This window comes from Oikopleura dioica, chromosome PAR (genome assembly GCF_907165135.1).
Source record: "Oikopleura dioica chromosome PAR, OKI2018_I68_1.0, whole genome shotgun sequence".
Lineage (NCBI taxonomy): Eukaryota > Metazoa > Chordata > Appendicularia > Copelata > Oikopleuridae > Oikopleura > Oikopleura dioica.
This window is the reverse complement of record NC_137293.1, coordinates 8,985,352-9,010,209: the sequence shown is the minus strand read 5'-3', so window position 1 is coordinate 9,010,209 and position 24,858 is coordinate 8,985,352. Positions and strand designations below refer to the sequence as shown.

General features: G+C 42.8%; 8 protein-coding genes across 8 annotated transcripts; 1 reads left to right on the top strand and 7 right to left on the bottom strand.

The window, feature by feature from the left end:
- Positions 1-753: 753 nt before the first annotated feature.
- On the bottom strand, positions 754-8,457 carry LOC145701683 (E3 ubiquitin-protein ligase UBR4-like). The gene is given in 3 exon segments (XM_081778897.1): positions 754-2,298; positions 2,344-4,266; positions 4,268-8,457. Coding segments are annotated over 3 exon segments (7,521 nt in total). The 5' UTR covers positions 8,321-8,457.
- A 1,060-nt stretch (positions 8,458-9,517) lies between these two features.
- LOC145701682 (uncharacterized) lies at positions 9,518-9,993 on the bottom strand. Its single transcript, XM_081778896.1, has 2 exons — positions 9,862-9,993; positions 9,518-9,806 (listed from the first exon to the last, which is right to left on the bottom strand). The coding sequence occupies exons 1-2, from the start codon at positions 9,942-9,944 to the stop codon at positions 9,518-9,520; spliced, it is 372 nt and encodes a 123-aa protein (XP_081635022.1). The 5' UTR covers positions 9,945-9,993.
- Positions 9,994-10,436: 443 nt separating this feature from the next.
- Positions 10,437-11,396, bottom strand: LOC145703213 (neuronal calcium sensor 1-like). The gene is made up of 4 exons (XM_081780539.1): positions 11,264-11,396; positions 10,976-11,218; positions 10,767-10,933; positions 10,437-10,723 (listed from the first exon to the last, which is right to left on the bottom strand). Exons 1-4 carry the CDS (start codon positions 11,379-11,381, stop codon positions 10,625-10,627), a joined length of 627 nt encoding a protein of 208 aa, XP_081636665.1. The 5' UTR covers positions 11,382-11,396; the 3' UTR covers positions 10,437-10,624.
- Positions 11,397-12,665: 1,269 nt separating this feature from the next.
- Positions 12,666-14,423, bottom strand: LOC145706015 (protein CREG1-like). Its single transcript, XM_081783525.1, has 6 exons — positions 13,602-14,423; positions 13,433-13,510; positions 13,300-13,332; positions 13,178-13,239; positions 12,967-13,076; positions 12,666-12,922 (listed from the first exon to the last, which is right to left on the bottom strand). The coding sequence occupies exons 1-6, from the start codon at positions 13,696-13,698 to the stop codon at positions 12,814-12,816; spliced, it is 489 nt and encodes a 162-aa protein (XP_081639651.1). The 5' UTR covers positions 13,699-14,423; the 3' UTR covers positions 12,666-12,813.
- Positions 14,424-14,487: 64 nt separating this feature from the next.
- On the top strand, positions 14,488-16,576 carry LOC145706014 (glutamine synthetase-like). The gene is made up of 7 exons (XM_081783524.1): positions 14,488-14,614; positions 14,853-15,055; positions 15,096-15,262; positions 15,511-15,769; positions 15,813-16,005; positions 16,051-16,307; positions 16,350-16,576. The coding sequence occupies exons 1-7, from the start codon at positions 14,600-14,602 to the stop codon at positions 16,486-16,488; spliced, it is 1,233 nt and encodes a 410-aa protein (XP_081639650.1). The 5' UTR covers positions 14,488-14,599; the 3' UTR covers positions 16,489-16,576.
- A 27-nt stretch (positions 16,577-16,603) lies between these two features.
- LOC145703162 (uncharacterized) lies at positions 16,604-17,768 on the bottom strand. The gene is made up of 2 exons (XM_081780479.1): positions 17,546-17,768; positions 16,604-17,467 (listed from the first exon to the last, which is right to left on the bottom strand). Exons 1-2 carry the CDS (start codon positions 17,712-17,714, stop codon positions 16,722-16,724), a joined length of 915 nt encoding a protein of 304 aa, XP_081636605.1. The 5' UTR covers positions 17,715-17,768; the 3' UTR covers positions 16,604-16,721.
- A 610-nt stretch (positions 17,769-18,378) lies between these two features.
- LOC145702453 (uncharacterized) lies at positions 18,379-20,041 on the bottom strand. The gene is made up of 5 exons (XM_081779680.1): positions 19,594-20,041; positions 19,398-19,520; positions 19,097-19,281; positions 18,687-19,056; positions 18,379-18,638 (listed from the first exon to the last, which is right to left on the bottom strand). The coding sequence occupies exons 1-5, from the start codon at positions 19,941-19,943 to the stop codon at positions 18,512-18,514; spliced, it is 1,155 nt and encodes a 384-aa protein (XP_081635806.1). The 5' UTR covers positions 19,944-20,041; the 3' UTR covers positions 18,379-18,511.
- A 596-nt stretch (positions 20,042-20,637) lies between these two features.
- Positions 20,638-24,822, bottom strand: LOC145700998 (F-box-like/WD repeat-containing protein TBL1XR1). Its single transcript, XM_081778224.1, has 8 exons — positions 24,501-24,822; positions 23,488-23,664; positions 23,081-23,302; positions 22,925-23,039; positions 22,768-22,883; positions 22,338-22,662; positions 21,046-22,236; positions 20,638-20,995 (listed from the first exon to the last, which is right to left on the bottom strand). The coding sequence occupies exons 1-7, from the start codon at positions 24,647-24,649 to the stop codon at positions 21,721-21,723; spliced, it is 1,620 nt and encodes a 539-aa protein (XP_081634350.1). The 5' UTR covers positions 24,650-24,822; the 3' UTR covers positions 20,638-20,995; positions 21,046-21,720.
- Positions 24,823-24,858: the final 36 nt, after the last annotated feature.

Below are 24,858 nucleotides of genomic sequence, written 5' to 3'. Positions count from 1 at the left end.
TGGTAATGGGTTACCAAAAATTTCGACCGTTCCCGGAAAGTAGAACGTATCAGTCAAGGCTGCTCCAGCTTCAGAGACTGTTGAGGACAGCGATGAGAAGTTGTTGGACGATGACAAGGAGAAGAAAGGCAAAAAATGAAGAAAAGCAGGAAGATCCAGCTGCGGATGGCCCTGCGATAAAAAAAATTAGGGAGAAGACCTCCCTAGCAAAGCTTATCTTAGCTCATCATTAAAATATTCGACAAAAAGAATTTCCAACAAAAGTTGACTTTTATTCCTTTCAACTTTTTTGTTACCAAATAAGGACACTGGAAATATATATTTTTTTTCGCAAAACTGAAAAGTACTTGTTTCAAAGAACTGATACGCTCAGGTGAAAGAGGATGATCGATAACCTTAGCTGACTTAATTTGGTGGGGGACTGAAAACGATTTTTTAAAAATTAATTTGTGTCATACATTGTGGTATTTATGATGCATTGATTTTTAAATATCTAGCAGTTTCAGTTTGAAGAAATTCTTCCCTGACAAAAATCGTCTTCCATGAAGCTATCATCCGGGAAGAGCCCATTGGATGATGAAAAAGAGCCTCTTTTTTCGCGTCTTTAGTGTAGATCAGCTCTCGAAAAGTCACTAATTTCCTCAAGAGGAAAAATTAGTGTCATTTTAGTGCACTTAAGGCGCGAAAGACGCGAAAATGTCTCTAAAAAAAATTAGTGCACTAATTTTTTTTTCTTCGAGAGAAAATAGTGCGCTAATTTACCAGCCCTGCATTCAAGTTTGATCTTCTCTCATAATCTGCTAGTGTTTCTCGGCAAGCATTTGCTGCTCGAATCATTGATGTGATATCGTTATGACTTGTCTTGCACTCATTGTATTTTGTAACTAGTGGCTGAGCCTTGGGCTTTGCTTCTTTTTTACAATCCTCTTTGCCGCCGTTTTCGATTTCGTAGCAAGAGTCCTCTAGCTCACGTCGCTGGACAATTAGTTTTTCCCAGGTTGCGTCAGCTTTCACAAGCTGCTTTTTGAGTTCTACTTCTGCTCGCTTTCGCTCGTCTTCTGTTTCAACTGGATCGGCGATGGTGCAGTTTCTTGATGACATTGAAAGACTGAACTTGGCATAACGACAGAATCCGCACTGGGTACAAATGTAAGGGTCCCGCTCGTCGTAATTGATCATTCGACATTTGTGACACTGGAAAACATTCTCGCCGCAGTTGCCACAGATTCCTGGATCTGTGTGAACATTGTTCGAACATCGAGGGCAAGGAAGCGTTTCAGGGATCGAGTAGCTCTCGTCGTAGAAAGATGAAAACTCGATGATCAAGAAGTTCGCCTTGATTGAAACTGGAAGATTGAAAGTGACTTCTGACTGTCCCTGCGAGAGTTGGATTGTCTTCGCTTTCAACCAGAGTTGTGGTGAGTTCTTCAGCTCGATAATCGGGATGCTTGTTCTTGTCGTGTAATACAAAGTCATTGATTTCACATGTCGCGTTCGCTTCACATCGGTCAGCTTCATACTCACCCGCTGGATTTCCTGGCCGGCTTTGAGTTTATAAATCTGAGCGGTAGTTGTGTACTTTGTATCACCCTTGAGGCCCGTGATCGTTGATGATGTGAACTCCTCGTTCTGAGTGTTGCAAGAGAGACAAAGCTGGGATTCAAGATAAAATCCGCCGAAAGAAAGCTGCTCCGCAAGTCTTGAGTAAAGTAGCGAATTCGAATGTGTTGATAGTTGAGTCAACTGCGAATTCAAAGTTCTTGCAACAAGATCGCCGTATCCCTTGAGCGTTTCAGCCGGGATATTAGATTTAATCGTGAAGAAACCGAGGAGATCGGTGTACTGGATGGCTCGCTGACCAAACCGAATCGAAGAGTTGAACATTGTCCACAAAAACTTGACGAGTACCGGCTTTTTAGCATCAGAGCAATCCGCAAACAGCGTTTTCATCAGCGAGTGCATTGCCCATCGGACGCTTTCCGACTCGGAGAAGAGATTTTTTCGAACGAACAAGGGATGAGAAATGAGGCTCGATGGACGCTTACTGTCGAGAAATTTGTCCACAAAGTTTTCGCCTGTATTTTTGGCGCTTCCCTGGGATTTGGAGCGCTTACGTTTTTCGCAAATCGACTCGGATTGTTTTCGAGACTTTTGAGTGCCAATTTGAACTGGAGATACGATCACTTCAAGGAGCTTGATGACGTCCTTGTTGCAGCATTCTATGTTCGTCGGGAGATTGAGGATAAGCTCGATTATATGAGGACGATTTTCCACAAATTTTTGCCATGATCCTGGTCGCTAGGAAGAAATTAGTAAGTTGGGGGAATCGAAAATCATCAGTACCTTTTGAGCAATCTCAACAATTGACTTGAGTTCTTCGTAAAGCTCAGAGAGCTGACTGTAGGATAGATCTAAAGAGTCATTGTTCGCGTAAACCTGGAGTTTTTCGAAGCTCTTGATCAGTCTCTCCCGATCGAGGCGAGCTTTGAACTTTTCAGCCGACTGCGTAAAGCAAAGACCAAAACGCTTGCAGACATTAATGAACCACTTTGACGATTCCTCGCGGACGATGACTTTTATGACTAGATCAAGCAGCAGCGGTGGAACTTGAAGAAGAGCATCTCTTTCTTTTAACGCCTCAAGAAGACGTAGCATGGCGCTGACAGTGCCAAGTTTGTTGTTTGCTGAGTATTCTTTTGGAATAATGAAGGGCTTCTGATCTGCTTTTTCTTGCTCTGATGATTTTTTAGTCGTAGATTGTGAGTTCTTTGGCGTAACTGAGACATTGTCTCCAATGTAGCTGGTGAAAATATCGATAATGCCATGATTGCTGATTTGCTGAGAGATGATGGAAGTAAAATCATTGTTGAATCTGAGGAATTCGGAGAGAATAATAATATGAAGCAATGATTTAGTCTCCTTGATTTTTAGCACAAGGCTCGAAATGACGCTTTCAATCACATCGAGTTCATCTGGCTCATTAACGTCCAATTTCGACAGTGCAGCGAGAATCAATTGGTATTGGATTCGAACGTCATTCTTGTCATCAGCAACGATTTGGGAAATCAGCTTGATAGCGAACTGTCTTTGTCGCTCTTTCGAGAAGATTGGGTCTTCTGATGGAGATGTTTTTACTTCAGCAGGTGTGCTCGGGATATTTTCGTCTTGTTCTTTGTCGCTTTCGATTGTGTCCGGCACAGTTGGAATGGGTAGCCGGCTAATTGGTGGATCAGGACGCCGTTCATCCGCCTGAATAGATAGTGCAAGGGCAAGATCTGCGATTGAGGAGTCGTTGTCCTGGAGAAGTCGGTCAAGATCGATGCCTCTGATGTCACCAGGGATTTCGACCACAATTCCGTCATTCTGGAATCCTTCTCCGCCGCCTTCGAGGATTTCACTAGAGAAATCTTCTTCCTCCATATCTACATCGTTGTCATCATCTTCATCATCATCGTCCTCATGATCTTCGCCGTCAATCGTCCCCGTTTCATAATCGTCCTCGTCTTCATCTTCGTCGTCATCTTCGTCGTCATCATCGTCGTCGTCTTCATCATCATTGTCGATATCCATTATCCCTTCTTCGGCGACAACAGTATCATCATCGCCATCTTCATTTGTGTCTTCAACGCAGATGATTTCTGCGCTGTTTTTCGACGTCAAAGCACCTCCCGAGTCAGGAAGCTCAAATTTCAACGCTTCAAGAATCGCATCTTTCATCCCAAGAACAATTTCAGGTGATTCAGATGAGTAGTCAAAGAATTTCGTCGCATTCTCAAGCTGACTTGGATCAAGAAGACTCACCATGCTCAGAATAAACACAATTTTCCTCGTTATATCGCGGAAATTCGTGCATTGAGGGTAAACATCTGGTTTGTAGCAAGAACCAGAGGATTCGATGAGATCGTGGAGGGTCTTCGCAATGAGCTTGAACGCGTTCAAAGACTGGGTATTGGTGAAATAACCGCGGAAGTTTGCCGGACGGTTTTCCGCGACGACGTAAATTTGATCAATCAGGGTTTGCAAAATCATCCAGTCGAATTTTTTGAACGAAGGGAGCGCTTTAGCTAACTGAATATCACAGTACATGTCAAAGTCGACTGCGGGCAAGATTTCCTTGAACTGCTGAATCATTACTGGCGATGCAGTGTACGGATCGACGAATTTCCAAGTTTTTTCGAGATAATGCGAGCGCTGAGATGCTTTCGTAACCAAATTTGCTCCTGATACGTAGCTCTTTACCGCTGCCCATCGAAGGGAGTCAGAATCGTCTCGAGGTCCCTTGAAGAGGGACGACTTCTTGGCGAGTTTGGTGTCGTTTCGTTTTTTTCTCGTTCATAATCGCCCTGCGGCTGGTTTTGTAGAGTCTGATTGCGTCGACGACGATTTTTCGATCAGCACTTGGAGATGGGACGAACTCTAGAGTGATTTTTCCGTCCAAATTGAGAGCTTCTTCTGGAGTCAGAATAATGTCAAACCAACGAGCTTGAGTGACGTCCCCAACGGTGACAATTCGGTTGAACTGAGTGAGCTCGACGGAATGAGGAGCCGATTGAGCATCATTATCTCCAAAGTGAAGTCTCAGGCCACGAACGATCTTCGCTGTTTTCACCGAAAGAGTGAAGGGACCCTTCCATGTCACGTAATGCGAGTTGGTGTTATTTCCCGGCTCGAGACATCGACGAAGACGCTGGCGATTGTAAACTCGCTGCAGCTGGTTTGACTGGTACTCGAGCTCTGAGTCTGTGATGATTTCAAAATCTTCCAAGAAGGTGGGCGGGTATTCTTTGCTCGTTTCTTGGATTACAGGGACTTGTGTATTTTGAAGAGCCATGTTTTTCCAGTACTCGCCTTTCTCTGCTTGCGCTGGGTTGATTGTCCATCCTCGAAGAGCGCCGTCTTCTGCGATAGCAAGAATCGACGACGTTGGTTTCTCTGTACCGCGAAAGTTGTGAACGATCGCGGAAATGTCCAGAATTGGTCGAACATCCCCAAGAAATTCGACGTTGATTTCGCTCTCTGTAAACGTAATTGCAAAACTGTGTGGGCCGTATGAAGCAGTGAGCAAACCAGGATGACCAGTAGCCTCGCGGAGATTACGAACGTATTTTGCGCTCGACGTATTCCCAGAAGAAAAATTCGGAGCGAGCTTGATCAAGCCCTCTGCATCCTTGCTCTTCGCGTCCTTGTCGAAAGATCTTTTTTGTGTTAGCATTTCTTTCATCAGAGCGGATAGTTCTGGCATTTTAGCGACTGTTGACACTGACCAACAATTGTTTTCGAAAACAGGGCAGCTAAGAGCGAAGAAAACTTGCCTCTTGTGGGTGCCTTTCTTAGTGCTTCCGATCGTGTATGCAAGGAAAAGAACTCCAGTTTGAAAGGAATAGAAAATCGTGCCGTTGGAGCAAATCTGCAGATCGTTTTTGGGAACTAAGACATCGTTTCTTATCTGAACTTTTTCGGAGATTGTCACTTCTCCATGCTTGGATGCTTTATCTTCGTCGGTGACTTTTTTGATGAAGACGCTCTCTCCATCTTTTGACAAAACAAGGACTAGTAGATGAAGTTCGGTCCCAATGAAAAAATACGTAAAGTCGTGAATTTGGTCGCTCACTTTGAAATTGAAAAGTGGACACATAGGATCTTCTAAGAAATTGAAGATTTTTACATTTCTAGTGCTTGAGATCGCCAAATAACCGGGAAGTTGAGGAATCCAACGAGTTTGAGTGATAAAATCATTGCTCGGAGTATTCAAATGGAGGGAAATTTTCTCCCCAAAAGTACCATTATTTATTCGGTGGATGATTGCTTCGCGAATTCCACTCTGTAGGATGAATCGACCGTACGGAGCTGGTAGAACGTTCATAACTGTAAATGAAGCTGTATAATGACTCTGCCTCGAGACAGCGTTCGTGGAGCTGTTGGATTTTCGAGAAAGAAGAGTGGAAAGTGCGAGGAGTGACATTTTATTCTTGTCCTGGAGAACGACAATGTATTTCTCACGGTTTTCTTCAAGAACTCCGACAAAATTTCTGTGAATTGAATTCTCAAGAAGCACTTTTCTTATAGCCTCGTTTCCGTCAGGAGATAGAGAGGGTTTGACGTTTTCCAGCGCTCCTTGATTGGTCTGGAAATCGGCCTTGATATAGTTATTCACTGTTGCTTTTGTTGTCTTTTGGAATCTATCAAGCAGCGCTCTTGCCTTCTCTTCCGCAGTTTCTTCATCTTTTGAGGATGATTCTAGTGAGACGCAGACAGCTTCGATTTTCGGTATCATCTTTGTAAGAGCATCTTTGCACCTCTCTCTGATGAGTGGATTCGTTATGTTGATACTGAGCGTAATTTCTTCCGAAGCGTTGAAAATACCTGCCGATGTTCCCGTCTCGGGCTGCTTTTTGCCAGGAGTGACGCCTGGGGATCTTGGAGTCAGAGCAATGCATGATCGACGACCAGGAGTTCTGTCTTGCGCTCCGCAATCACAAAAGAATGATGAATGCTTCGCATAACTCAGGTTGTGCCCCTCATGACAAACGACAGCGCATGTAGAACAAACACCAACGCTGTCAACCATATTGCAACTGTGACAGTGGTACCAATGCTGGCTCTGGAACTCGCGCTGCGTGTGAGTATAAGTGCACAGTTTCGCATCTTTCGCTGCTTTCTCGCTCCGGGGTGTGTCTTGCTTCCCTCGGGTGAATTGACTCACGACATCAGACATCCAACGCGATTCATCGTCCATCGATAAATAAATCGACAGTTGAGTTAGGTACTCAAACGCTGGGTAGAGCTTTTCATTCTTATCGATCGTTTTCGGGAGCTCTTCCAGGACTTTTTCAATCTCTCGGAGAATGTGGACATGCCCATATCCTAGACTAGTCTCTCCCTCTCCAAATGATTCATTTTCTTCTTTGTCAGCTTGTACTAAATTCGCGATTTCAACAAGTTGTTTGAGATCATGCGCAGTTGCTCCTTTACTGATTTGCGCGATCAGCTCTGTGGCGATGCTTTCTAACAGCGTTCGTTCGCATTTGGCGTTGATAATTTCTAAAAGCTCGGAAACATCCGTTTGGGTGGCGGATTCTGCTCGAACAAGATTCAATAACTCGTCGGTGAGAAGCTTCATCTTAGTTTTTGTGACATCAGCAGATCGGTGAGTCAAGAGAATTTTCAAAAACTGGCATGTTAATCCGTAGGATTCGTTCGTGATCAAGACAATGTACTGAAAGATCTTGAGAACAGTTTCCTCGTTCACGAGAGTTTGATTAGGAAGAAGCCGCTGATCCAGCACAAGTCGGATTCCTTCATGCGAACCGATAATGAACGATCTCGTCACACTTCCTTCATCAAGGCTCAAATCGATTAGCTTCATGAGTTCGCCAAGAAGCAGTTCGTTCAGCAACGATTCTACTTTTTCATTAGTGGTGAATTCCTTCAAAGGAATTTTTTCGAGGTTGTTGAAGATCGACGAGTTTGCAAGCTTTACTCCGGCGATCACCAAGGCGTCGATGTTTTGCGCACTGACAGTTTTCAGCTGCTCGATTTTTTGGAGCTTCTCAATTGATGCTGTAATTAAATCGCAAAACATCTGGAAGGTGATTTTGACGATTTTTTCTGTGTTGTATTTTTCCTCGAACATTTCGGCCGCTGTTTCCAGCGCAAAAAGACCACCAACTCCGCCAATTGAGATGACGTTATCTTTCTTGACATTTTCGGTATTCTTGATGAGTGCGAGAAGCCCATCGAGACCAAATTTGTCGAATTTAAAGATGTTCTTCGTATCTTTGTAGCTTCCCCACTGCTGCGCCTCGTACATCTTTGTTCGGCAGGAGACTTTAGCTTGTTCATCGAAGTATTTCGAGCAAAGTAGTTGCAATGGGTTGTCGTCAGCAGTGTCGATCGTCTTTTGCGCGAAGAGAACGATGTTTTCGATGTAATTATTTATCACTGCGGCGCCAAAGTCGATGACTTTTTTCGCAAACTCCCCGGAATCATCTTTTTTCAATTGATTCTTCACCATGGCTAAGTAAAACCCAAGAGTCGTAGCGGTTTGCACGTCCCAACTGGCAATATCTCCTTTCCCAATTTGCGAACTGGCGAAGTCGAGGACACTGTCGATGGTCTCGATTCCCCCTTGATCATTGGCAAATATCTCCAGGACCGGATGGTATTGCTGAATGTTCAATTTTCTCGAAAGTCGCAACAAAAGGATGATGTTTTCTGGATTGATGTTTTTCAGCATTGATGCGGATAAATCCCGGAACTTTTCGTCTTTGTCAGTCTCGATCATGGAAATTAGCTGGGCCTGTAAGATCTCGTCGGTCATACAGTCTTTTGACGGTACGAGAGCTTTTTGAAGGTCGATCCTTCTTTTGATATTCCTTTGAGTTCTTCAAAAGTTTCTTCTTCAAGATGAACCTTGTTTTCAACGAATACATCGACTCGTGCGGCCATGATTTTATGAAACAAGGACTTCTGGATCTTCTTTTCTTCGTCTTCTTCTGAAAGGATGAAGTCGAAGAGATTCAGGATTTCGAAAGAATTGACGATCGAGGTCGAACTCGAGGATAGTTTCTCGAAAATTCGGAGGACAGTCGAAGCCAGGTTGTTTTCGGGAATCTTTTTGATTTCCAGTGTCATGAGGGCGAGGATGTTCATGATTTGCGCGGTTTTGTCGAGCTTTGCGCCGGCAAGAATTCCATCGATGGCCAGATTGAAAAACTGTTGGAGCCACTCATACTTGGTAGGATCGTTGAGAGATTTGATGAAATCGTCGATGATGAGGGTGATATTGAAGGAAAATCGCTCATCAGACTCGTCATAGATCCCGAATTCCTTCCAAAACTGACCGAGAGGGAATTTAGAAGTGTGTTTCTGGAAGATTTCCATCAGCGTGATGTTGAAGGAGACGCTCCGACGGAAGCGGAGATTGACGATGCTCTGGCGGAGGTTTTTCAACTCTTGGATGCTCAAACTGTCGATTTCGTCGAGAACGCGGAGGATATCCGATTCATCGTCGTCGTCGCACTCAGCGAGAGTGGCGATAGCGAGGGGAGTGACAATTGGCAGGATTTTCTCACGAAGATGATGGTTCTGCACGATTGTTTCTCCACTAACCCTGATGACAAAGATCTTTGCTTCGTATTCCGCATTTTCCGCAGCGGCGCACATTTTCGCCACGCCTTCAATCGACGCTTCATCGTTGCAAAAGTCAGTGAGGAAGCTCTTCCCGAGATTCTTCATTTCGTTGATGTTCGAGTTGTCGATGAGCATTTTAGACAAGGCGTTGATGACGTGGGTGAACATTTCATTCTGCCTCTCGCTCGGTAAGGTCTTGGAAGTGTAGGTCAGGAATTTGGAAGAATAGACGAGGGCGTTGATTCGAGGAGTTGAAAGCTTTTCAATGAGGGCTGTCGAAAATGCAAGGAGATGGGGCTCAGACACATCGGTCCATCGGCGGTAGACTTTCAGACTTTTATAGGCATTTTAAATAATACATTTTATAAATCTAGCTTATTATTTTTTAGAATTCGGAAGCCAATTTCCTGTGAATCGAGAAATCCGGATTTTCTTCTTTTGTTTTCTCAGGATATTTCTTGGTTCCGTTGAAAGAAACGTCAATGAACTGTTTCCCATCGAAGGACTTAGAAGATAGTCCATAGACAACTCCAATTGCAGCATAATCGCCCCAATTCGTGTTCAGGATTTTCAGCAAAAAGTCAAATTGATCTTGGCGGAGGCCGGCGTTTGAATAGAGTGCAAAAGAAGCCGCCAGAACGGCGCTTTCTTTTCCGATTTCGACATTTTTCAAGCTAGGGAAAAATAAAATATTCATGTTTGATTTAGGAAGGATTATTTTTGGCTTACCCGTCAAAGCAGCGCGAGTCGATTTGAACTCTGTGGCGGCTGTTTTTCTGGCGAATATGGGACACTAACTCAGCCCAGTCCATATTCACGGCAGCTCGGGCCGTTTTTTGAAGAGTTACGCAGGCACACGAATTTTCTAGAGATACTTTATAGATCGAAACTTGAAGTTTCAGTAAACAGAACTCATCAATTAATAATAACAAATGTAACAATTGTTAAAATAAAATTTTTATTTTTTTAACAAATATTTTGTCACAGAAAACAAGAGTACCCTATAAGATACATTTGTTATATCAATCATATAATTCTATGAACTCTAGAATTCATTTTTAAAAATAATTGTGAAGAAAGAGGAAGAGGTGCACAGTCAGTCTCTTAGCATTCAATTCATTTTTGTATTTACAAACTTTAAAAACTTTAGTTTTCTTTTCACACAAGCGTTTTTCAAGGAGAATCATTGACGAAAGTAAGCGAGGGCGGCCAATCACCGCGCGAAGGAACATTCAAGCTCGAGATATTTCGCAAAAAGGACACTTTTCTGCGTAAAATCAATAGTTAGAATCAATGAGGGAGCATGTTATTATTTATTTTATTCAGAGTTATCTCAGAAATTGAAAACAATCTCTCGAACAGCGAATAAAGTGATGATTTTTCAAATGTACCGTTTCTACTTCGATGTTGTAACCATTGAAATAAGTGTCATTTTATAATATCATTTTCTTGAATAGGTGTAAAATTTTTACTGCAATTTAAAAAACCCAGATTAGATAAGTCCATCGTACAAAGAAAGCGCACTGACAATTGCCGAGTCCAGTTTCGCCGCTTGAATAAACTCTTCTTTCGACAAATCCCCGTTTCCATCCTTAAAAAATTCTCATCACTCTTACATCAAAGTCTTTAATTACAGTGTCGACGAGCGAGAAGATTTTCTCGACCCTTTTCTCTGGCGTATTTTCTTCCAAGTTCTTGATCGCGTCGTCTCCGAACATCGAGAACATCGCCCTGACAATTTGAAGCATTTCTTCCTTTGTGATTGCTCCGTCTCCGTCGATATCATACAGTTTGAACGCCCCTGAAGATGGTCTCAAAAGCCGTTTTACAAAATGAAGCTTACATTCTAGTTTTTGCTCAATTGAGCCGCGGGAAGTCATCGAAATCGCACTCAGAAACTCCGTAAATTCGATCGATCCATCGCCGTTTTCGTCGAAATTTTTGAAGAGAAACTTTGAGAACTCGGTTGGATCTCCTTTTGGAAAGAATTGACAGTACATCTTCGTGAATTCGAATTGATTCATCGCCCCGCCAGGACTGTCAGTGTAGAAACATTCGTGCCAATCGATTATTTCGCTCCTGGAGACTAAAAGTTTGGATTGAAATAAAATTTATGGGATGGGCGTCTTACAAGGCGTGCTCTTTTCAAGCTCAAGAATCTCTTCTTCGCTCAATTTTGCCAAAAAGCAGCCCATAACTTCTTCCTTGTAGTTTTCGTATTTGAAAATTGATAATGATTTCGAACTCATTCCAGCTTTATATCTCCCTTTCCGCTAATTGCTAGCGCTCGTAAAACTCAATTCAGATCTCAATCAGTCGGAAGCGGGGTCAAATTTTCAAGCCCATTGGCATCATTGGTTCGACTGAAGTTGTCTTTGATGAAGTAATCATTGAAGACCCTCTAATGGAGCGTCTAATAATAATTATTTTTGACCGACTGCTTGTGTGTTCCCTGCCATAAATAAAAAATAGTCAAAGGTTAAAACCCTTCGTGTGGGGCCCCTGACAAGAAAAATAAAAACAGCTGCTATAAAAGCATTGGATAGAAGCTCTTGGTGGTCATTCGGATGATCCAGAACACAAGAGAATTAATTGAGAAATACTGGTGAAACTTTTTCCTACAGTGATGACACAAACTTACACTCCTCCCTACAATCGAGTTTATAAAATTTATATCCCCATACTGGATAAAGATAAATTCAATCTATAAAAGGAAAATGATTTTTTCCACTAGGAAGTACTCCACCATGACTACAGACCGCGAAGATCTTTAAATAGGCTTTTGGTACTTATTGTCATCATTTCCTATCGAAAAAATATATCATTGAATTCAATCAAAGCTCGTTTTTTCATCGAAAATATACGATGTTGTTAGCATTCAACTAGAACCCGTGAATCGAGGTTAATAGAGTTATTGAGCGACACACCCACCGGCTCAGAAGGCAACTCGCAGCTGGTGAAATAGGTTGATGATCTTTGTTGATTTTGCTTGAATTTATGAACATGTCACCGTCTTTTTATTAAGACTCGCTTTGGTATTTTAAAGGTCTACCCTAAACCGAGTGACCTACTTTTACGAAATCCCAAGTTATGGCCAAAATAAGCCAAAATTATGATCGATTTCGAGATTAAATTCGGGATTTTATTGAAAGATTGCCATAAAGCTTTTTGGCAGACATCGAGACATCAATTTGGCACACATTTAAAAAAGAAAACGATCATGGTGGTCCTGCAAAACTGACCTATTTCCTTTATAATCACGAAGAATTATAGCCTCTTCTTTTATGATTTATAGAAATGTTATCAACTAATAACTACCGGTTATTTATAGCTTTTGAGATTTCTGCATCTATTCAATCCTGTATTAATCAACAAATAAAGTTGTTTGCGAGTTGTTTTTTTACCGCAACGGAGTGGTAATTAGTTTATTTACGTAAATCCGAAGGATTTTTTATCTTTCTCGTGACTATTACTCCCACGAGAAAGACACGAAGGAAGATAAATAATGATAGATGGTGGAATTAACGATTCGAAAAGTAGGCGCTTTCTGATCCTTCATAAAAATGAAAACTGGTCCCGCCCAGGTTAGTGGGTCATCAGACCGCATCCTCGTAAAATTGTTATTCACAATAGCAATAAACCATTTTTAGATGGTACGTTTATTCAAGTGTATCGCAGTTTTTATTTTAGGCTGTTTCCGATGCCGTCGGAACCGGAAAAGTAGTCTGAAAGGGGCATTTCGTATCCACCACCAAACCAGTCAATCAACCAAAGATGGTCAATTTCGAGCCTGAAAGAAAATGCTGTTTGGAAATTTTATGACAGTTGGCTTACTTTGCCAGGAACCAGTCATGAGTTCCCATTGATTCCCAGTCTTTCATTTCAGGATGGTGTTTGAAAAGATTTCTTCTGGCGAGTACCCATTCTTGCGAATGAACAGGGACCTGAAAATTGTCGAAAAACGATCAAATTTAAAGCCTGTAAAAATGACAGTCTTTCTCAGACCCCAGCGACCCAGATACTGTCAAAAGTGAATAGAGAGTACCTTTGTCCAGCTTCCATTCAAAACCAAGCGAACACAGCGTGGATCTTCTGGATCATTTGTGACTGCAAATAAAGTTTTCATTGTTAGGAAACTTATGCTACCCTTATGTTAGAAAAAAATACCTGTGCCAGTTCCACATGGGCCCGAAGCGGCTTCTGAAAAACATGTTTTGAATCAATAACTACAATCAAGCGAGATAGTCTTTTTTGACGCTCCCACGAAGAGGATGAGAACCAAAAAGACTGATGATCTTACCTGAGACAGCAAGCGACGCATAATTGAAGGCTCGCAAATCTGCCATGCTTTGGTCTAGGGAGCTTACGAAAAAGTAGGGTTGACCTTTTTTCATGCTCAGAAAAATTGAATGATTCGAAAGTTGAGTGTTTTTCCAAGGTCACGTTCGATCTTGTTCTTCGTTTTCGAGCAAGTCCTGTTGAGTTTCCTGGGAATCCTTCCGCAAATGAGATAATATTTGAAAAGGGTCTGTCTGATTTTCGGATTTTTTGCTTGTTTTTAGACATGAGGTTATCGTAGGTCAAATTTACTTATCGATCTGGTTTTTTTCCATAAATCCGTATCTTTTATCGCGGGAAGAGTGGAGATCGTCGATAAGGAGCCCCAAAAAGTTCGTCTCATTAGCCAACGAGCAGTTGCAGCCTTGTCATCATGGTCAGGTCTTGGTTCTCTGAAGACCAAAGAGCCAAGTGTCAAATTTGCAAGAAGAAGTTAAATTTTCATGCCTTTCTCTTATCGTTTGTAAAATTCGAAATTTGGATTGTCTTGTCTTAGCGAAAGACGCGAACTTGGCATAACAAATCTTGAGATCTTTTGCGAGCTTTCGCGCAATTATCGATAATCTTCACCTTTTTCAAATTGCAATCGACCTTCAAGAGTATACTTATACCATCATTTTTGATGGTCATTAAAAAACATAACTGTCGATTCTAAGGAACTATTGTTATGATGAGGATTGTTTTGTTTACAGACACTTCTCATGCAGGATTTCCAGAGCTCTGTGAGCCACTGATTCTCGTTAATCCCGATATTATTATTCCGATTTCGGACTTTGCTCGGCTCAACTCTATTTGTTAGCAGCTGTCCCTAATGTCAAAGTCCACACAAGGGTACTATCGGCCTTCGAAAACAAGAAGCTGATTTTCGTGGAAAACAGATTTGAATTGAAACGAAAACCGTTCGGTGCATGCTTTTGGGCATTCGATACCATCAATTCTGGTTAAAAGAAAACCTACGACGTGACGCAACAGATCGCCACGGAGAGATCGCGTTCGACAATACGCCTCAGACGGCACCACAACTCCACAACGACCCCGAGAGATTCAGGCGTTAGAGAGTACCAATAAAACAACCCTATATAATTCAGATTGAATCGGTTTTCCTTATCATTCCGTAAACTCGAGAAAGATGTCAAGCAAAGAAGTAAGTTACTATTTTTTAATGGCGAAAGTATCGATTTTGGTGAAGTCTAAAGTTTGAATTTTGTGAAAATGTGACGGTTTTTTTAATGAAAACGATTGCTTTTGAATGCCTTAAAATGATTTCACAATAGATTCAATATGTTTTGTTCTTCACAAACGACCCCGAGGTGTTTAAACTTGAACTCAGTCACCCCTCATGCTTCTTTTTCAATGAAAAATTAACGCTTGTCTATTTTTAGGCACTTCAGCATTACATGAACTTGGACACCCGTGGCAATGTCCAAGCCATGTACGTCTGGATCGATGGTACTGGTGAATCCATGCGAGGAAAGACCAGAACCTTGACCAAGGTCCCCAAGGATGTTTCTGAGCTGCCAGAATGGAACTATGACGGTTCCTCCACTGGCCAGGCCGAGGGTTCAAACTCTGATTGCTACCTCAAGTAAGTTTCTTTGCCTTTATCCTTTTTTATAATATTCTAGGCCTGTTCGAATCTTCCCAGATCCCTTCCGAGGAGCTCCTCACATCCTCGTCCTCTCTGAGGTCCTCGACTCCGACAAGAAGCCAGCTGGTACCAACCACCGAGCTTCTTGCGCCCGAGTCATGGAAAAAGTCAAGGACGAGAAGCCATGGTTCGGCATGGAGCAAGGTAAGTAACTCTCCACCTCCACCAGACATAGAGCTACTGGCGCGCATGATACTTACATAACGGCTCAGCACAGCGCCTGACGTTTACTAAGATCTAAATAAGGAGATACGGTGCAGGTTTCATCAAAAATGCATATTTCGAAAGATCGCATCATAAAACAGAACCTCATTAAAACCCGGCCCTAATGATGAAACATCGTAAAACTAATTATGGGCGTTGACCTAGATACCAAATGACACACCTTTCAGAATGGACCATGCTCGACGTTGATGGCCACCCTTACCGATGGCCCAAGCAGGGTTACCCCGGACCCCAGGGCCCTTACTATTGCGCTGTTGGATCCAACAACATCTACGGCCGAGATGTTGTTGAAGCTCACTACCGAGCTTGCCTCTACGCTGGCATCCAGATCTCCGGCACAAACGCTGAGGTTATGCCTGCCCAGTGGGAGTTCCAGGTTGGACCCTGCGAAGGTATCGAAATGGGTGATCAGCTCTGGATGGCCCGGTAAGAAAGCATCAACGCATAAGATATCTCAATTCAATATCAGATACCTCCTCTGCCGAGTTGCCGAGGACTTCGGTGTCGTCTGCAGCTTCGACCCCAAGCCCATTAAGGGTGACTGGAACGGCGCTGGTTGCCACGTCAACTACTCCACCGAGTCCATGCGACAGCCAGGTGGACGAGAAGTCATCTACAAAGCTATCGAGAAACTCCGAGGCCGACACAACCTACACATCAAGGTAAAATGGCCTCGTAAAAATTAAGTACTTACTAAATGAAATCAGGCTTACGATCCACAAGGTGGCCGAGACAACCTCCGACGACTCACTGGTCTCCACGAGACTTCTTCCGTCATGGACTTCTCCTACGGAACTGCCAACCGAGGTTGCTCCATCCGAATTCCTCGACTCGTCGACGACCACGGCTGTGGATACTTTGAGGATCGACGACCATCTTCGAACTGCGATCCTTACGCTGTCACTGATGTCTTCGTTCGAACCACTATTCTCGATGAGACTGGTGACATTGCTTTCGAATATGAGTAAGTGAAGTCCTCTTATTACGGTTTCTAAAAAATCTTCAGTCCTTATGAACTCACCGCCCACATGAACCGAGACAAGACCGTCACCAACAAAGATCTCAAGCTTTCGACGGTCAACGAGTCTGCTGCCAAAGCCGCCGCCGAACTCGCTGCCAAGCTCGCAAGCACTGCTAAGTTGTAAACACCTTCTCTGTTGAAAACGACAACCGTAAAATTCTATGCTTTAACTCGACTCCTAAGGGAAAATAAATATTTTAATTCGAAAAATATCTTGTTGATTTTTAGGCTTTATTTTTTATAAAGACAGGGTTGAGGAAAACACGGCACAAATGAAAGAAGTAGGGAATGAAGTTTCATTCGATGAAGAAAGGAGGACTAAAATGATGAGAAGGATAAAATGAATAAATACAGAAATTAGTTAAAAAGGGTTAGGCTCTCCGCTGGTGGAGCAAATAGGCGATCGAAAGATTCGTCCTCGTCGTTGAAGGATGAAGATCGGGAGAAGGAGAGAAGATTCGGGTTTGGAAAGTGAAGGCGAGCCGATCCGAAGGGGTATGAAAGTTCGGGCTCCATCTGCGATCGGAAAGAAAAGATCTGGTCATCTCGTCGGTGAGGCTTGGAGCGGGCGAAAGAATTGAAAGAAAAATCATCCGGTGATGAGTTGCCGGAATCGAAAAGATCTGGTTTGCGGTGGACTTCGATTTTTGGCGCAAATTGGTCGAGCTTGATTTGGTCCAAGCGGCGGGAAAGATCGCTTAGATTGTCAGCGAAGCGAGGCTTGGGCATTTGCCAGGAGCTTGCGGCGGAAGATGGCGGAGAAATCGGCTTTGGTTGGGCACGAGTCGGCGTTGGTGGAGAAATTGGAGCGGGATAAGAGCTGGGCATTAGTCGCGACTGACGGTTGTGCGAGGAATTGTAAGAAGAAACTCGAGGAGGGGAAGTTCGCTTCGCGTTGTTCTGCTTCCAGGAGGAAATGTTTCGGCGAGGCTGAAGATATGCCGAAGTGATGAAAATGTGGTCTTCCTTGAAGCAAATTGGATGATCTTCGATAAGCATTTGCGCAACTTGAGAATCAGCAAATGTGACAATGCCGTAGAAGATGCCTGTGTTGTTCTGCTTGATCTGGAGCTCGTAGTCTTGGTCAACGAATTTCGGAAAGCCTGAATGAGAGATTAGACAACTGTTTTGAAATAAATTTAGCAAAGAATGCAAATGAGAATAATTGAAAAATAACTTACAAAGAAGCGAGATGGCGTAGTCCAGGAAATGCTTGAGACTGAGCTGGTCATTTGTAATAGACTTGGAGCGCAAGTAGACTGAGTTTTCGATGTGCACTACTGCATCAATTTGAGCATCAATTTGTTCTCCCATCTTCTGATAAAGTTTTCTGACCGGAAGAGAACTCATTTTGTTTCAAGTTTGATCTCTGCTTTGGAAAAGGTTTTTAGTGATTTGACTGGAGGTGAATGAGCTGTGAATGACCTCAAGGACGCGTGCCCAGATATGTATAGAGCCTCGAGTTGGCCACAGGATGGTGCTAAGGCGACAGAACTAGCTGCCAACACACGCTGACGCTGCTCCGGATCGGCAGCTGACGGATATTCAAAAATGTCACGGGACAATGTCAAATGCAGAGTGTCTATTTGATGTGACCGGTTGGTCCGGCGCGGCGGGACGCAACACTAAGACACCAGCTGCTGATTATTATCAATGTTCTATCACACGCGATCAGGAAAAGATTACCAGGAAAAGTGATCAAGAAATACACACTGTTTCATAACAGCTGAACACTACATTTCCGGTCCCTTTTCAGCCTCTTTGGCCAATGAGAGGAAATACGTATGTATGTAAAAAGAGTTTTCAGATTCCTGCCGAGTTTTCAGGTAATGCTTTCTTCGATAAAAATCCTCTAGAATATACATTATAAAATTTCGTAAGTTTAGCTTTCCTGTCATCATCCCTCTTTTGCTGAAAGTATCTGCTGATGAACCTGACAAAGAAGAAAGAACAGCCAAATTTCTGGAGGAACATAAAGAGGCATTTACAGTCATCCGGAATCGAATAAAAGCAATACTTTGACGATTATGTTTATATATTTTGAACTGTCTATTCAACAGGCTGACAAAAATGAAAAATGTGCTTGGATCGTTTGAATAAAAAATAAACTTTTCAGTAGTTTTATGAAAAATGAGTAGTTTGGAATCTTAGAAGTTCCAGTCATCGGTATCATCAATTTGAACGTCGCATTCGTATTTCTCGCGCTCTTCTTTTTCTTTTGCTGCTTGAATTCTTTCTGCGTGAGTTACGTTAACTTCCATTTCATCGTCCGCACTAGAATTTTGAATGAGTGAAATTGCTCTCTACAGATGAACTTATTACTTTACAACATCATTTTCATGAAGCTTATTGTAGTTTGCTCCTGCTCTGATTGGAAACCTAACCATATCATCCAAAAACATGGTCTTCAGCGCTTGCGGTTTGATTTTCGCCAGTCCAGGGAGCGAATCCGCCGCTATATCCGCCACGGAACCATCAAAATTGACTAATCGATGGGAGCAAAGCTTTGCTCGATTTTCTAGCGCTTTTTTTCTGTGATCAATCGCTGCTGGTTTATGCAGGGCTCCGGTTCCGAAGCCAGAAGGTTTGACTGGATTGGGGTTCCAGAAACTCAGACTGCGGCAAGACACAGCAGCTTCGTAGTTTTTCAAATGATCGTTACCGTAGCCCATGAATTTAGAAAACTGATCGGCTATGTTTAATTTGTTTGAGATTTGCATGAGTATTTTTACCGAAAGAAAAGTCGTCCATAAAGTGGTTGTATTGCTCCATATTCTCCCCTGGAATATATCTGGGCAGATTCTCATGCAAAAACTCAGAGAAGCTACTTGGCATGAATCCTGCATTGAGGCACTGTGCTTCTGGCTCTGGATACTGTAGTTCGCGCCGCTGAAGACTCGGTTCGAGCGAGAAATTTCTAAATTTGAGAATTTTAAAATTTTAATCCAGCTCTAAATTTGTTCCGGGTCAAGGGGGTCGTGCGGATTACAGCGGATTAGCCGAGGTGTAATTTTGTTTTTGTCACATTTTTACCTGAACTTTGACTGCTCCCGGGTGTCTAATCTTTTTGAGTAGAGGATTCGGCCAAGCGCACGAAACAGGAGCAGCTTTGAATCGCCCTGCTCACAAGTGACCTTGTTTGTTCCTGCTACGCGTCTAAAAGAACAGTCATTTACAGTTAACACGTCAGTTTGACACTGCCAACCATGTTTTCAAAATATTTTTTTACCTCGAGTTAAAATGGACCATATTTAGTGCCTGTCTTACATCTCCATCCGCTGCATCGACGATTTCTTTTATGTCCTTAGTGCTCAAATTCTTGAATTTTCCCAAGACTTTTTTCATAGCCGTCGCGGCAACTTTTAAAAACTGTACATGGCGGAATGTGACGAGCAAATTTGGATACAGCCGGGGCGTATTTGTGATTATGATTGTAGGGATGTGGGCCTTTTGAAGCGTTATTGCAATTTTCTCAAATTCTAGTGGATTCTCTGCGAGCGAATAGGGCAGTTCTTTAATGACGAGCAGTTGTTTCCGAGTTTCACTGCGGAAGAGAGTTCTTTGGTAGACAAAGCTCATGAAATCGCGTGCTGAAGGGTCACGGAAGACGGCGTAGGAGACGTCGAAGAGGTTTTCTTCCTCTGTACTTGAATCTTCTGCACACACATATTCTTATGATGGCTTAATGGGGCATTTTAGTAATTCAAATTTATTATTTGAATCGAAATGGGAGTCGGTTATACTTTTATTTGAGCCATTCCTTGGATATCGATTCTTTCTTCGTGGCAGACCGATTTTATAGCTGTTAGTTTTCCACAACCATTTGGACCAGAAACGAGCAATACTTTCTGAGTCGAGCTTCCGCTTCCTACAACTGATGCAGAAATCAGCCACGATCGGATTTCTTCAGCCTTCTTTTTTGTACACGCAAGTTCTTTGACAGGGATCGGTGCTTCTTCGCTGATAGGATGCGGTTTTGGACGGGACTTGATGATTCTGCGTTTTTTCGCTGGCGGATCTCGCGAATCTGAAGTCGATCGGGTTTGCTGGTTCTCACGCTTTTTGAGAACCCCTTTCGGTATCGGCGGAGCTTTGAAAGTCTGAGCGTCTCGTTCGGCTTTGCTCTTGGCTAGAGCCGCATCGAGCTTGGCGATTTCTGCCGAGTTATTGAAAATGTCATCATCGTCATCAAACGGGTCCTCTGAGTCGGAAGAAGATACGAGTTTATGAGCCATTCATTTGACTTTCTAGAGCGCGAAAATGAAGAAAGGGATTTCAAAGAAAGCTTGAATTCAGGAATATGGAAAGAACAAGATCAGTTGATAGGTGAATTGTTTGAAAGAAAGGAAAACTACGGAAGGGCTGGTTGTTTCATGCAGTTGAAGTTGGCACTACTGGCTGGGTCGTATTATTACTGACAGATTTTGGCATTTGACTTGGCTGATTGGTACTGAGCTGATTGTTGGGCTGATTCTCGTGCGAGAGCTTTCGAGAGTTTCCGCTCTCGCTCGCCTGGATTGTCGGAGTGTTTTTAGGCGACGGAGTTGCTGTTTGTATCTGTTGAGGGTTGGGAATCGGCTTGTGTCCGGGAGGAAAGCGAGGAAGATCTGCCACGGACAAACTTATCGTTCCTGAATAACGGAAATGATGCTCTTTCTCGCTCAGTGCAGTTTAAATTTACCGTCAAAAGTCTGCACATCCCGCAATGCTTGAATATACTCCGGTTTATTAGTCATTTCATCCTCTGAATCCGACCCTAACACTGCAAAACTTTCCATGCTGAAGAAAAAGGCAATTGAACAAACGCAACAACACGAACGCTTTAATATTTTTTATATTTATTTTCATTGTTTTTTACCCTGTCTTGGACCTGACCATGTTCCAAGAGTATTTACACAGTTTTGAGACCTGTTTTCAAAGAAAGAAATAAAGGGCAGCGATGTGGCAGTGTAGTTAGAAGGGTATAAAGTAAAATTAAATGAAAACAAAACTTAATCAAGTTGGACAATTTTTGAAATATTGGTTGCTATTAAGAATAGTAGTAAAATGTTGTGATTATGAATGGGTGGGCTTCTCTTTATATATTCAATTTTCTTCTCATTTTCTTGAAGCGGACGGGAGAGAGACAGAGAATGAGCTACATCTTATTCGTTTAATTGAATTGCGGGGAGAGGGATGGTTCTTTTTTCAGTGACAAGTTATTGTTGTATTGCTAAAGCTGGATGATGGTGGTAATGATAATTTACGTTTCGATCGTTTTATCCTCTGAAATCGGTTTTGAACTTTTCTTTTTTCCTTTGTTGATGTTTCAGGTGTCGGTACTCCTCTATGATTTCACTTTTTCTGACTGGAAGTGTCATCTCCTCAAGTCTAGCACGCAGACGGATCCATCCGAGCCACTGGCGCCCAATTTATCGCCTCGCGAGTTCCAGCAAATCTCGAAGAAGCCGCCTGTGCCACGATACGAGTGCACCAACTCGCCAGAATTCGTCGACCAAATGTGAATCCATCTGTCGAAGGAGCCAGACGCGAGTAATTTTCCGTCCGGGCTGAAGCTCACGGAGTATACTGGCTCTTCATGCTTGGTTAATCTGTGGAGACACGTGCCGCTATCGACGTCCCAGAGACGCACGGTGGAATCGAAGCAGGCTGAAGCGAGGAGGAGATCTTGATTGGGCAGCGGAGAGTTGCCGCCTGACGGTGACCATTTGATAGTGTAGATTTCACTTTGATGCGCGCAGAGATTGTGGATGTACCTCTCCGAGTTCGTCTTCCAGAGTTTCAAGGTCTTGTCGTCTGAGCATGAAGCGAGAAGCTCACCAGATGGATCCCATTTGATTGCGTTGACTTCGTTCTCGTGCCCAGTGAATGTCTGAAGGAAAAATTTACGATTTGAAAGCAAAGAGTATTGTTCAAAGGCGGTTTCAGGTGAGAAACAAAGAAATCTTATTTGCTGCTTCACAAATTACTTACGATAACCGGCGTCGTTCTGCCCATCTGACAAACATGAATTTTCTTATCAGTGGAGCATGAAGCAAATATCGTATCGTCCTTCCAATCGACATCGAGCGCCGGCGCTTCGTGAAATGGAAATTGCTGCTTGACTTCTGCATTCGCCGCGTCCCAAATGATCGTCGTTCTGTCCACACCGGCCGAGAGGATGTATTTCCCGTTTCGATTCCATTTCAGGGCGAAGATTGGCCCCGTGTGGCCGTGAAGGTCGCTCACGAGCTTCCCGTCGGTGGACCATATTCTTGCGTACCCATCGTACGATCCTGTCGCTAGTTGAGTGCCCGTACTGAATTTTCGAATGAAGATAAGGGGCTTATCTGGTGATATAATCAAATTGAAGATTTATATTTATTTTTGATCGAAGAAGAATATTTTTATTTCAGTAACGTACCTGTTCCAATCTAAACTAGTCACATCTTTGTTCGCCAAAGTCGGAGCTGGATCACGTGCATCAACTCGCCTCGTATGTCTCAACACCATCGAATCGCCAACGGAAGAACTCGAGTCCTGAAACATTGCTTGATTTCTGGAGACAAAGTGCTGCTTACGGTTAAATTCCATATCCTAGCCGTCGAATCTCCAGAACCAGAGGCAAGCAGGTCGGAATTGGGCGCCCAGGCACAGATGAAGACCTCGCTTTCGTGACCAGCCAGTGTCGTCACTCTTTAAAATCATTTAGAGCTGTTTTTTGGGACTGAAAATACCTGGACTGCGGTATGAGAACATCCGTTAGCGGCTCCAGCGGAGGATTCGCCGGCGCGCGTACACCATTTGGCACCGAGTTGTGGAGCCTGTTCGGCTCGTTGCTATTGTAGTTGTTTCCATTTTGTTCGGCCTTGATTTTCTTAATCGAATCGTTTCCTCCGCTTGTCAAAGACTCGTCACGTTGACGTTTCAGCTCCAAAGACTTTTGCTCTTCCAATTTTCTGAATAAAAATAATAATCATCAAAATAAGAATTTCTGGACGAAACTATTCTCAAGAAGAAAGCTAATTAGTAGCATCCATCAAAAGAAATATTAAGTATTTGAGCGGCCAACATAGACAGATGCTACGTCACGTGCTTATTGTTCTTTTTTCATTCTCAATGAATAAAAAAGAAGAGGACATACTTTTTTTCTTCTTCGGCGACGAGCTCGAGCAGCGCTTGCCGCCTTGCCATGACGATTTCGGGCATGGAAGCGTCAATCAGCGACAGTGCTTCTGTAGAACGGCCTTCTATTATGCTTCCGTCTTCGTTGAGCATTATTTCCGACTCGACATACTGGAGACCTTTCATCAACAACGCTGTTCAAAAGGGATAGAAAAATAGCGGCAACGAGAATTTTTATAAAAAAATTATAATGTAACGAATTTAGATAAGCATTTTTTATTGTCATTTTGAATCATTCGATGATAATAATATGTCATTATTTCAATTTACTGAACATTAAGAATATAAAATTCAAAAAAAAAAATGCGTTGAAACTAAAATCTCTTTAATTTTTATCATCCGAAAAATTGAGATTAGGATGAACAGTCCGTTTTTCAGCGAAAAGGAGGCGAAAACGGATAATTCGATGAAACGCAAAAGTGGTTCGTTCCAATTGGAAAGTTCGAGCGCAATTCTCAGGGGAGAATTTTTGTTTTTAAAATTATACAAGACTGAACTCGCTTGTTTTCGACTGTAATTCTACAGTAACCACTGTTCTTTGGCTTGTTTTTCGTTGGCTAGGGCTTTTTAAAGTGGAAAATAAAGGTATTTACGAAATAATACCAAATATTTTGAAGTTTTTCTTATCGAAAATAATTATTTCTTCGAGAAAAAACGCGAAAAAGAGCTCTGTAAATTACAGAATAAAACGGTGAGGAAAGAAGAACCAGTGACGCGTTGAGTGGAATGGTCGTCATGCTCATTTTCGATCGAAGTCAAAATCCGAGCTAGTGATTGGCTGACACTAAAATCGAAATTTCAAAAAGATGCGTCTGTGAGGGAGATTCGTTTTTCGCCCCGATACCCTTAATTTTCTACTTCCTTCTTGTTCCCTATTTGTTGGCAAGGGTCTACTTCATCTTCTCAGCTAAAGCAGGGGTGAAAACCGGCGCAAAAAAGCCGCGGAAACCGGCATTTTCTGATCCCATTCCTATTAGCGCCGCTGGAGGGACAATTCCACCTTTGACACAGGCTTGTGTGACATTCGATTCCTCCTTGAAGACATATGCGGAGTGAATGTATCCAGACTCCTGTAGATATCTGTATACCAAATAGTTGATTTCGTCACTTCCAACGCTCATTTTTTCGCATTATTTTCGTCCCATTCGTTTCCCAATAATTTATTCGCAATTTCTCGTAATTTTTCTCTTTCTTCCGACTGTATTTACTGTAGGAAAGCGTCACTTTTACTGGAAAAAAAAACTCAGAAAGAAACTCGGGGAGAGATAGGCCGTGGAGCGATGGCCGCGCGCTGGGGACGGAGGAGGGCAATCAGCTCCTGGAGGAGTGT